Consider the following 13,428-nt stretch of genomic DNA (forward strand, 5'->3'; position numbering starts at 1 on the left):
CTCAGTTGTAATGATTCAGAAGTAGAATGCAGTCCTGATGTACTAAATCTTGAGAAATGGACATTTCATTTGTGCATAGTACAGTAGGAAATGGAGTAGGGGGAAATAGGAAACGGAGTGGGGGATTTAAGAAAATGGTTTATAACAGGTCAGGGAAAGGAACATTCTGTAAAGTTGTTAATGTTAAATATCCACTTAATCTGGAAAAAGAGAGTTGTTCTTATCAGTTAGCCTTGGTATTTTATAAAAAGAAAGTTAGTGATTTGTGGACCATTTGCTTTTGATAAAGCCATACTTATTCCTTCCCAGTGTTTTCAACTCTAGAACTACTTTTCTGAATGGGATGTATCAGAATCACATGTGGGAAAGTTTCAAAATTCACACTGTTCTATCCCATCTCTTTTTGGCATGGTCAATACCTTCAAATAGGAACTCATCAGGAGCGCACCTGTAGTTGAGCAAGTTGAGTTACCACTCGATGCAGCAAGTGAGGATACACCATGGAGAACCAAAGCGTTTCTCAGTAAGAGGGACTTCAACAGACGCTTCTGTAGGATTTGGATTTGGGTGGGTGATGTTGGGAAGGGTTCCAAGAAGCAGGGCCTCACCCTAGATCAGAGCCTGTCAGAAAGCAGAGGTAATTCTATAATAAGGTATCTCAATAAATGTGACCAGCAAGGAGGGAGACCAGGATGAAGATCAATCTGTAAAAGGTAAAGAAGTACAGAGGCTCATTTTGCCTGAGAGAGAAGGTACTTTGGGGATGGCACAATCACCTTGTTTCTGTCTGTGCTGAGACAATTTGTTTTAAATTAATTAATTTATTTATTATTTATTTTGGGCTGCATTGGGTCTTCCTGGCTGCGCGCAGGCTTTCTCCAGTTGCGGCGAGCGGGGGCTACTCCTTGCGGTGTGCGGGCTTCCCACTGCGGTGGCCTCCCTTGCTGTGAAGCATAGGCTCTAGGTGTACGGGCTTCAGTAGTTGTGGCCCACGGGCTCAGCAGCTGCGGCTCGCGGGCTCTAGAGCGCAGGCTCAGTAGTCGTGGCGCACGGGCTTAGTTGCTTCGCGGCATGTGAAATCTTCCTGGACCAGGGCTTGAACCCGTGTCCCCTGCATTAGCAGGCGGGTTCCTAACCACTGCGCCACCAGGGAAGTCCCTGAGACAAAATTTTGACGTGGCCTTGCTTTGTCTCATTTCATCCTCGTCTCAGGGTAATCTTGTCTGAGGTGGATGTTCTGTGAGATTGTTTAGGTGTAATAGTTACAGTGACCTGGCTGTGGGTACCGGGCAGGCTGGCTTCCGAATGTTAAGGGCAGCTTGTTTTTTCTTTCTGAATATCTACCCCCTGCCCTCCTTTCTGTCACCACTGTGGTGGCTATTACTTTCTAATGACATATTTCCAAGTTTTTATTACAAAATATTTTAAATGTATAGAAGAGTAATGATAGTAATATAATAAACACCATGTAAATATCAAGCAACTTATGAAATAAAAGATTATAGATAAAAGTATTTGAGCATTTCTCTCAAATCCTAATTCCTCCTGGGAGGAAACTGTTATCTTGAATTCGATGTTTATCATTCTCAAGTACAATGCATTTTCCTTTCCTTTTTAAAAAAAATATACCTAAGATATTTTATGGTCTCCTTCCCTTCCAGGAATTATATAAGATCTAACTTTAATACAGACCCGTGATTCTTTTTTATTCTGGGGTTGTTTTAAGTAGGCACTAAAGCATCCAACTGCATGAGACAGACACCCTATACTTCAAACAGGGTCATGGGGACATAGTTTTATATAAGTACTGTTAAACATTATAAATGAATTGTAATCATCGCGTCAAGCACTCGTTCATTTGGTTTTTCCATGCCCTACAGTGATTTTAATCACAGGGACAATTTGTTGGTTTTATTTAGCAAGATGTTGGGTGGATTTTCCTTCTTCCTTCTGCTGGCTCCCTTAAGCATTTTTGACACTGACGGAGCTGAATCAATTGGAAATTCACATTTTATGCAATAACAGACCATTTTAATTTCATGAAGCAAGGGCTTGGCTTCCACTTGCAAATAGCACCGAAGAAAGCAATATTGTCAAAAGAAGTGGCCCAGTATATCGAGAGATAAATCTATTGAATTAAACCCAAAACTTTCATTACCTTTTGCTTTACATTTCCATACAACATAAGCATTAATTAAACCCATCAGTGCCTTCCTCCTCGCAGGAGAACATTTTCTCTCTGACAAGAAATGTTAACCGAGGGAACATGTGGCACAGGAGACCAGCCATTAAAATCACACTTGCTTTCACTGGGAGGAAAGCTGAGGCATTCTGACGGTCGGATGAGCAGAAACAGAACACAGCGAATGATTGCCATCTTTTCTTGGCCCTGCTGTCTAACAGACTACGGTGATGGGGCTGAATGTCTCTTGCCTCACTTCAGGTTTCCAAAGATAAGCACATTTATAACTGTATTGCATCTCTTGTCACCCGGCGTTTCCAAAGATAAGCACATTTATAACTGTATTGCATCTCTTTTCACCCGGCGTTACTGGGTACCTTTCAGATGAAAACAGGAAAATTGTCGTGGTCTTCTGGGGTCTTTAATGTACCTTCACTTACATGACAGGCGCTGGAACTAAATGTCAGGTCTCTTAGTCCCTTTGGGCTGCTACAACAGAAATACCATAAACTGGGTGGCTTATAAAAGCAAACATTTACTTCTCACCGTTCTGGAGGCTGGGAAGTTTAAGATCATGTCACTGGTAGATTCAGTGTCTGGTGAGGGTCTGCTCCCTGTTTCACAGACCCCATCTTTTGGCTGTGTCCCTAAGTGGCAGAAGGGACAAACTAGCTCCCTGGGGTCTCTTCTAGAAGGGCACCAATCCCATTCATGATCTAATCACCACCCAAAGGCCCCGTCTCCTAATACCATCACCTTAGGGGTAAGGATTCTACATATGAATTTTGAAGGGTCATAGACATTCAAACCATGGGGTGGGTTCAACTTCAGTCTGGAGTATTTGGAAGGTTAGATACCCTGAGGCCCAGATAAAAGTTCATGGGGAGGGCTGGGGGGCTGGTGGAACAAGGACCCCAGGATTTGAGGGAGATGTCAGAGAAGCAAACTCCCTGAACCCCTTATCATTCCATGCTGACGTTTACGTACTCCTTGCAGGGGAACACTTAAGAATCTGTCCTCAGGAGTACACGTGCTGCACCACGGAAATGGAAGACAAGCTAAGCCAGCAAAGCAAACTGGAGTTTGAAAACCTGGTGGAGGAGACGAGTCACTTTGTGCGCACCACTTTCGTGTCCAGGCACAAGAAATTTGACGGTAGGTGACAGTTTTTATTTCTTGTTGTTCTGGGTGCGCTTTTCGACGCGAGAGTCTTGATATTATATGAAAAACATTTTCTTTAAGTGGAAGCTTTTCTCTCCTTCTTAAACATTTATAACTGTGTCTATTTTTAGAAAAGGCATGAGCGCTCTTGACAATTTTTATGTCTTGGAAAAAACCTGAGTTAACAAAGAGCTGTTTGGCATTTGTGGTTCGCCTGTGAGATTTATTCTGAATGATTTGGCTTACGTTCTCATTATTAGAGTGATTCTAAGTCAGGTTTTGTCACACCATAGCTTGTCTTCAGTTTCCATCTAGGGATTTGCTTTGAAGTCATTAAATGTCATTTAAAATTATTTGAAATAGAACATCACTTTTAAGAGGACAGGCTTGTTTTAAAATGCCCAGTGACATAGACTCCTTTATTTTAGAGTTTTCCCTTCCTATAGTATAACTACATTTTATATTGTAGTTGCAATGCATCCAGCAGAAGGTTTAGACCCTTCATTTATTTCTTGATAATAAGCAGTCGACTGCATTTCTGTATTCTCTTTGTTAAATAAACATTTTGTATTAGAAAGCACAAAGGGTGAAAGTAATTATTGCTAGGTTTTCAGCATTGAATTTTCCCGTCAGAGCCTCAGAAAGATATTCAAAAGCAATCTGACTTTTATCAACTGAATGAACAATAAAAATGATAAAGATAATATTCTTAGGTGGTGAAAGTTGTCAGTGCTCTGTGAAATGAATGCACCTTACTATGGCTCCTTGTAAACCAGACTTGCAAATTGTAGGGACCCTTCTTTGTGCGCCTTTGGTTTTAGGAAGTTGCCCGAGGGCAACAGAACCTTCATTCATTTCCTCCAGCCTTTCCAATCAATGCACAACAAAGCCAGTTCAGAAAAACCTTGCCAAAGTTCGTCTTTTTTTTCTTGGTTTTTTTTTTTTTTTTTTTTAATACTCTCTGTAGTAGGCAAAATGTTCTGTTTCATTGCTGTTTTAAACTGGCCACACCAGTTTCTTTAAATCAGTGCTCCAGGTTCTAAAAGGCTGGTCCACCTGGTGGTGTTTCAGTACTCAAGATAATGTGACATTTTCCGTGTAATTAAAGGGACTTATATTTTTGCAAGTATGTTTCAGCATCTTCACATTCTTCCTCTGTCTCTCGCTCTGTGTTCAACTGTATATGTGGATGTATATGAAAATAACTTTATTTAGAATTGATGCTGCAAATGTTGTTCCCTTAAATGCAACTAGGAGTACTTGGGAGTTGGCCTTGATTGACAGATTACAAATTCAGTGACCTTCAGGAGCCCCTGAAGGGGCTCCTGTGTTTGAGGAACTGTAATGTATCGGTTCAAACTGAGGCAAATTGAAAGGTCTTATTCTTTGTTACAAAAAGCAGGTGAGGGTGATCTGCTGCTTCTGACTTCTACCTACTTCTTTAGAAAACAACTCTTAGGGCTTTTATAAAGCTGTGCTCCAAAATTAAGTAGGAATAATTCCAGAGCAGTATTCACAGTACATAATATATATTCCTTTAAATAAAAATATTAGACTTAAGGTAGATTTATGGGGAGTTGATTTTGTATTTTTTAATGAGTAAAGCTATTCAGCAAGACTGAGCCAGGTACTTCCTGTATTCTTCTATCAATGATTTTCAATATTTTTGAATTTATAATTGGTAACCCCAGATCTCATTACTCTTACTAAAGAAACCACTCTCTCTTTGTGTGTGTGTGTGTGTGTGTGTGTGTGTGTGTGTCTCTGTCTCTCTCTGTCTCTCTCTCTCTCTGTCTTTCTCTCTCTGTACAGGTACGTTTTAAATTTTTCTAATGTACTTAGGGGTATTATGTCAATTGGTTTGACAAGACATTGATTTTGCTAAGATTCAATCTGACGTAGAGGGTGATGAATTCTCTAACAACAGTGCATTTCATTATAGTTGCATTAGGCTGGGATGGGAGAGAAGATTTTTTTCAAGGAAGCTTTCAGCTAAAATCTAAATGTGATCCTGGTGAGCTCAGCTTCTGAAGAGCTATCTTTAAAAAATTATAAAAATATATAAATTAAAAAGTCACCATTATAATTTCTGATCCTTCATTAGGCAATTTCATGAAGGTCAGCCATGCAACTGTATGATTTATCTTCTTATCCCACAAAGGTGATCCTGCTAAGTCACCTTTCAGGAACGCTGGTGCATTCATGCGGGCAGTTTTCCATTTGTCCCCTTACCTTTCTTTAACCACTTCCTCGTGGCATTTATTGATGACTGTCAGTTGGTGTGCCGAGGAGCCCTGTCTGGGATCAGCTGTGGAATGTTACCCTCTGAGTTTTATTTTCCCAGATGAGACCAATGGTGCTTTGAGAGACTTCAGGTTTATTTTTAGTAGCTTCCTATTCTGTGGGTCATTTTGCATTATTGCTGGGATCTCTGGATTCCAACGTGTTCATTTTGCATTTCCGCCTCTGGTCCCACTTTCTCAGAGATCTTGATTTCTCATCTGAATTTTACAGGTCTTTGCTGGCTATGTGTTCTTTATTATATGAAAGACGACTGTATCATATGAGAAGGTGACCGCTTTCCTTCCTATTTTCAATAAGTACAGCAACTAATTAAATTGCACCTAATATATGTGATTCAGTCCATACTCTATTCAGAGAGGCTAGATTCTATCACTGTTAATCATTAGTCTATAGTCCTGGCATTCCTTATTATACTAGAAATGTTTTGATTCCATTTAGCTTGTCATTTTGGGGCAGAGGTGACTTTTAAAATTTGAAATTCAAAACCATGTAACAGAACATAAGATTATATTTATTGTCATATTCTTTCCCATTTTCTATGAATATCTTTAGTAATATTTAGAAGATACTGTATAAATTTATAAATATTCATTGCATGGTCAGAAGCTAAACCTGAATGAATATGAATTTTCCCCAACTTTCTTAAATGGCCCAGCTTTGTTCCATAGCCCCATTAGCCGAAATGTGTGGCTGAGAGGCAATGAATAGAAAAAAAGGGTAGCTGAGAGGCAGTGAATTGAAAAACTATATAATATCAATTGCAGAAATTTTCCCTCTCTGGCAGAGAATTTCCTTATAACTGAGTAGCTCTTTTTCTTTTTCAACATAGAGTTGAAATATGATGAATATATATAAAATAAAAGTTTATGTTCTTGGCACTGGTACTTTTCCAAGTATCTTGCAAGGTTTTTATTTGTTTGTTTGTTCTGCCTTTTCTGGCCAAATCTCCACCTCTGGCTGCCGTTACACATCTCTGCAAGCCCCTCACCTGTTGGCCAGGGCCTGGCCACCGCAAATGTTCCCTCAGAATACACAGGGATGCTCTCAATTTGCTCTGTAACCAAGTCCAGGTTTTCTAACACACCCAGTGGTTAAAATTATGGATGAAGACCCAGCCAGGTACACCTGGAAGAATGATCACAACTCTGTTGCCTTACTTCTTGCCTTTCTCACCTCTGCCAAGTACCCCAGACAGCCAGAAGTACATAAACAAATAAACAAATCATATAAAAATACAGAAAAAGTGGCATCTTTGTGTATCCACTCATTTTCCTAGCATTTTTGTGTTTAGTAACTGTCTGACCTGTCCTATTGGTATTTGTATCTAAATCCTAATGGCTGTCATGCTTCCAAGTGTCTAATTTGTTAGGATCCTAGGAAAATGGAGAACAATCCAATACTCTGATAATATTAATGGTGATAATAGGCAACATCTGGCCATGTTCCTTGCCCGTTACAGATGTTAACCTACTTAACACAAGTGAATTGCAGGGCAAAGCCACACAGACACTCAATGGCAGAGTCAGCAACCCATCCCAGGCTGAGCACTCCTGGATCCTTGCTCTTAGCTGTAACTACCCCATAATCTCTCTCGTGCTTTCCAGCCCCCAAATGTGCTGAGATTTCACCATCAGCCACATCTTTTTCTCTGTCTCCCGCTGCCGGTTCTGTCCCATTAATTGTGGGGAGGAGGTGGAAATGTCTTACAGAGAAAAGTGGAAAGAGATTTTTTTTTTTATCCTTAAGAAACGAAAATTACTCATCTAAATATAGTCCAGCCCTCAAGGAACCTGGAGCCGGGAGAGAGTAAATGACTTGCCAAGTTTCCACCAAGAAAGATGAAACCAAGACTGTAACTTGATGCTTTTGACTTACATCAGATTTATAAATAGTAATGTGATAGCAAGTTGATATTCAGTTGAAATTCTAACTCAGCTTTTATTTGTTTTGAGTGGACACTGGCTAAAAATTACTGATATTCTTTTAACAAGGAAATAGTGATATTGGTGGGTAAAGAATCTAGCCATATTTTTGGAGAAGAATCTAGCCATATTTTTGGAATCTAGCCATATTTTTTTAGGTAAAGAATCTAGCCATATTTTTATTCCATTGAAGGTCATCCCTAAATTAAAGGGACGTGAGTGTTTTGTGTAAAAAAAAATGTTATTAAATCAATGAAGGCATATTATTTATTTTTCTCACCTCACGAAGCCCTGGTAGCTTCTCTCTCGATGTAGGTACCAGTACCCTCTTCTCCAGAATCCTGTATGGAGTATAGATTATTCAGAGGCAGGAACATTTAGTTGAAGGGGTATTTTCTTTTGGCAGTTTTTTCTTCAGATTTATTTGAGCTGGTATTTATTCACATCTGAAGCTCGATATGAGGTTTTTTGTTTAGTATGTTCTCGGCCTTATTATTTTACCCTCCTTCCTGGTTTTTATTTACGTGTTTTAATGATACACATTTGTCTGGAGATTTTGGCAGCAAGTATATTTTTTAAAGCAAATTAAAAAAAAACGTTGAGCAGTAATTTCAATCCTCCCAAAGAACTTATTCTATGGTAACACCCTCAGACTTCTCATTTTTACTGAATGCGGGAATAATTTATACATGGCGGCATAATATTTTTGTGCTGCAGATCTGCATGTGTTTTCTTTTTAAATATCACTTCTCATCTATATATTGTAGAGGTGACAATAATGTAATAATATCTTTAAAATATGGTCTAATTTTCTCACAGAATACACTTATTTGAGAAGCAAAAATTCCTAAGTTGTTTTCCTTATGGTAGTAGAATCTTCTGTATTTCCTGTCACATGGGTGATGTGTGTGTGTGTGTGTGTGAGTGAGATTTCAATTTGGAAACATTTATTCAGAACCTACTGTATAGAAGGCACTTAACTAAGTGTATAGTAGATACAAATATGACTAATAGTGACTAAAATATGGTCAGTCTGTCACAGAGTGTACCTTGTTGGGGAGACATAAGTATAAAACTAACACTAAGGAAGCAGAATCAACTATGCCATAAAGTAGAAGCCCAATGGAAACAGAAAGGAAGGAGTCAAGTATTTTATTGAGAGGCACCAGAGAAGACTTTTGGAAGATGGGACACACAGGACCCTTAAAGAGTGACTTTAAGGTGGTGATGGTTAAAGAGGTGACAGGCACCAGAGATTTTGTTTGCATGTCCACAGAGTCCTTGGGACGTGCAAACATAGTTACTGTTGATTGTCCCCCAACAGTGTTACCTTATTGACATTTGGCCTACATTTATGACGTAGATAACCTGTAGAAACCTTTTTGGTCCTGTATCCGTCTGCTATTGTTTTGTAACAACTAACCGCAACATTTCAGGGCATAAACAAGAAGCGTGTCTTTTTCCTTGAACGCGTCTTTGGGTTGGCTGGAGTTCGGCTGTTCTGGCCTGTGCTCAGCTAGGCCTGCCTCTAAACCACGGATCTGGTCTGGTCTGTTCTAGACGTCTTTGGGAAACAGCTCTCTGCCTACGTTCTTCTCACGGTGGAGTTTGGACCTAGCTTAGAATTGGCAGGCGGTCTTCTCAGGTTCCATTGACCAAGGCAAATCTCATGGTGATTCCCAAAATTGACAGGCAGGGTGTATAGAATCCCCATGGAGGTGTGGAGATGGGGGAAGGAGTGAATATTCTACATCCTAATCTACCACAGTCCTCGACTGACTGCTGTTCCTTAAACAACGTTTTACCTTCCACGTTGACATGTGGTATATATATATATTTTTTGGCAGGGGGGCAGGGGTGGGGGAGGCAGATTTTCTAGGAATTTGGGAGTAATAAGTAACTTCTAAATAAAGCACAGTTTGGCAAACACACCTGTTATAGACTACGTCCCATATCCTAGCACATTAACAAGCACACTCAGAACACACACACCACTTCCATGATATTATTCAAGAATAAATAGACGTGATATTTCCATTTCTTTTGCTACTAGCCCCCTTGTTTATTGTACAGAATAACAAGCTAACTGTAATTCGTAAGGGTTATCATGTTAATCAGCGTAGGAAGTAATTAGCCAAATGCCTCCTTGAAGTTTGCTGGGCCACCACCTCAATGACATGTATTTCATCTGGAAGACACTCCTCTGGAAGTCAGGATGTGCTGAATTGGGTTTTAGAAATTGGAGAAATGGTCTCACTGGCATTGGAAAGTAATTTGCCAATTCTCCCAAAGGGCAGACCTTCCAAAAGCAAGAATCAGCTAGCCAGGGATTGAGCGTTGCCAGAACTAGTAAACAGATTTATAAATCACAAATGCCTTCCATGTGCTTGAGATGTGGGAATAGATGACCCATGGCAGGGCATTCTTTAAATTGCAGTGCACGAAGAACCCAGGTCTTTGTACAAGTGAAATTTGTCTCTCTCTCTCTCTCTGTCTCTCTCTCTCTGTCTCTCACTTTCTTTCTTCTCTTTGGACAGATCTTTCAAAACTAAGGAAACACCACTGATCAGCAGCTTTGTGTCCTCTCTGATGGACTACCAATCATTTTCTAATTGTTATACCCGTAGCACACACCTTCGAGTAACTGAAAACATTAAGCTCTCAGCGTAGTTGTAATACTATCACCTTATTATCACCAATTCCCTTGTTTGGTGGGTTGGCTGAGCAGCTGTTTCACAAACAAGCCGATTTCTTTCAAGTATTACTCTATCAGAGGCTGAAACCAGCCTACCAGAAGGGTTCTTGGTCCTGAATATTAATGAGCAGACAAGTGTCTGTTCCCTAGCAGTGGCTCACTAATCCTTTGAGTAAGTATGGCTAAATTACAGGAGAAATTTTATTTCAGTTGAATTGATCTGCCACTGGATAGAGAAAACAGGTTTTCTTATTTTAATGAAAATCAAGAAAAATATTTAATGGTATGTAAATTAAAGCTCAGTGGAAACATTTTTGTCTTCAAACCTGAGAACACAGTAGCTCAGTGTGGACTGGTTCAGCTGCATGGTGTGTGTAAAGATGACGGAGACCTCATTATCTCCTGTAAGGTGTGATGTGCAGTGGGAAACAGTATAAGCCCTCACTCTCTAACTGGAATTTTGTATCATTTCTCAAGTGATACGGAATTGGAATAAAAACGGGCTTTCTTCCTTCACCGAGACAGTGTAACATCTCCCTTTTCCAAACAAATAACAGGGTAAAGGAATAAGAAAAGTGTTTGTATGCTTTTCTAAGATTCAAAAGAAAATTGTGCAGATGAATCTTTATCTGAAATGACGTACCTTGTCCTGATGGAGTCCCTGAAGTGGGCAGATAGAAAGAACAAGATGGGCATAAATGTGATAATGGTCGAAGCTAGTTGATGAGTCCATGGGGCTTTATTATAATGTTCTCACTTTTGGGTGATTTCTAAATGTATGTAATTAAAATTTTTTTTAAAAAAGAGAGAACTGACTTGAGCACATACAGGATGAAGATTTCCGGACTGTGAATTCATTCTAGATATAGAACAATGCCAACAGGTATTGCCACTCTGTCTTGCGAATTCAACAGTAGTAAATTACACAGGACATACCATTTTCAAATTGCAGAGATGAACACAACTTATAGAGATTTTTTAACTCAGGTCAAGGCCACTTAGCTTCTGCTTCCACCCAACATTTTATTATTGTGTTGCTAGAAGTGGCATCTCTAGTTTATCCACAGGAACAGACCTATTAAAATGAGGCTTAATCCTTAGATCTTCCTGTTAAGTGTGATTCAAAATGTCAAACTCTTGGTTAGAAGATGTATGGACAGCAAGACAAGCAGATTATTCAAACACAAACTTTGGCAAGATTCAGAAGAAAATGTAAAGCATATATTATAAATGCATTGTAAATAACATTTCTATATCACTAGGTAGTCCTCCAGTGATTCTCGGTTGAATGACAACCAGCATGAGCTCTGGGAGTTTGGCATTTTAGCAAATCCAAAGGAAGAGACAGCTTGTCTGAACAGTTAATTCCATATGATTCCATGTATTCCATTAGACATGAGGAGAATCCTGATCCCACGTGTGGAGGTAGTGTTGGTAACCAGCTAATAAGCCTGCATGATTCACGCCACTCAGAGAAACTGTAAAACAAATTTAAAAAGTACTGATTACACTTTCAGAATTTTCCATTTATTGTTCTTTCAAAAGGGTTTTTTATATTCATTAAATGGACAAATGTTGTTCTTCAGATGATTATATATAGTAGTACATGATCTTCACACTGTTTGCTCCCTACCTAGTGGTTTAATTGAGTCCAAACAACTTGAAAATGAAAAGCAAACTTTGAAGGAAGATAGCAGGAAATCGGACCTCCAAGGCTATTCCATGCTGGAAGAAATTGTACTTCTCCACCTATTTTTTATTTCTGAAAATTTCTTTGCATATTTTCTCCTTTTGAAAGAACAGTGCGTGGTCATTACAGGTTTTGGTCCTCTTGCCCTCCTGTCTCCTTCTCCTCAGCGCTTGTGTAGTTGACATCTTATCATTTTCACTTATTTAGTAGTGTTCTTGTAATACTATTCTTTTAAAAAAAGTATGATCTATTGCGTAGTCCCTCTTGAAGTGTAAGCTCATTGTTTCCTATTTCTATTTTATCTTCCTATACTTGACTTAATGTGGAGCATATTGAATAATGCTGCAGTGTTGTCTGACTGTGGCACCGACCTGCACAGACCCAAGGGCACAGACCAGTCAGATGAATTACTTAAGTTCCTATAATAAATACGATAGAAGAAAATAGGAAGCCTTGAATTCTAGTTATCTGCTAACTCTTAGGGTCCATAAACCTGGAAGTCATATTTGATTTGAGCAGCATTTATTCCAGTGGATTTAATGGAACTAATTTTAAATTCCCAGAATGAAGATAGTCTTGATTTGGAGTGGAAATAGAGGCCCTTACCTCAAAAAGCGGGATGAGTGCACACACATATACACACACACACACGCACACACACAGGTATATACACATGAGTACGGTGGGGTTAAGGTACACACTAGTCACTTGAAAGACCAGTTAACCCACAGATTTGTGGGTTCAAACACTGGAGATTTTGATTCTGTGGTCCCCTAGGGACTCAGAAATCTTCATTTTGCTTAAGCATCTCACATCTCTGGGTCAGCACACTTTGAGTATCACTGGTTAAGTGGAGTTGAGAGATCAGTGATCGGGATGTAGATCTGAGTCAGAGAAGAATGACAGCGGCTTTTAAATCTTTGCTTTATCATGTCAAAGTCAGTTTAAGTCTGCCAATAAAACGTCCCCACTATGTAAGGTGGGATTCAAGCATCTTTTGACCAAATGGTGGATTTTACACATTAAGCAAGTTTCTCTTTTCTCCTTCGGATTTTGACAGTGAATTACACTCCAGATCCACAACTCATTTTATCTTTTGCTGATCAAAATTATAATTCAGTTGAATTTTTTTATATCTGTGAGCTCAAAAATTATTTTCTTTTTCCTCTTTTATTTTCTAGTTTATAGGATCTAACAGATATTTATTTTTCACCATCTAGAAAATACATTTCAATTTTTTTCTTTTTTTTTTTTTTTTGGCTTGGGTGATGTTTTCTGAAGCCAAGAATGTAACTTTTTTTTTTTTTTTTTTGGTGGTACGCAGGCCTCTCACTGTCGTGGCCTCTCCCGTTGCGGAGCACAGGCTCCGGACGTGCAGGCTCAGCGGCCATGGCTCACGGGCCCAGCCGCTCTGCGGCATGTGGGATCTTCCCGGACCGGGGCACGAACCCGTGTCCCCTGCATCGGCAGGCGG

At 39.5% G+C, this 13,428-nt stretch overlaps 1 protein-coding gene across 1 annotated transcript in view; it reads left to right on the forward strand.

Moving 5' to 3' along the window:
- The window catches only part of GPC6 (glypican 6), a 1,081,720-nt gene that overhangs the window by 268,984 nt on the left and 799,308 nt on the right, over positions 1 to 13,428 (forward strand). The window contains exon 2 of the mRNA XM_060128753.1: positions 3,179 to 3,337. Coding sequence (XP_059984736.1) covers positions 3,179 to 3,337 — 159 coding nt within the window. The remainder of the gene's footprint in view (positions 1 to 3,178; positions 3,338 to 13,428) is intronic.

The sequence above is a fragment of the Lagenorhynchus albirostris genome, chromosome 18 (assembly GCF_949774975.1).
Source record: "Lagenorhynchus albirostris chromosome 18, mLagAlb1.1, whole genome shotgun sequence".
Taxonomy (NCBI): domain Eukaryota; kingdom Metazoa; phylum Chordata; class Mammalia; order Artiodactyla; family Delphinidae; genus Lagenorhynchus; species Lagenorhynchus albirostris.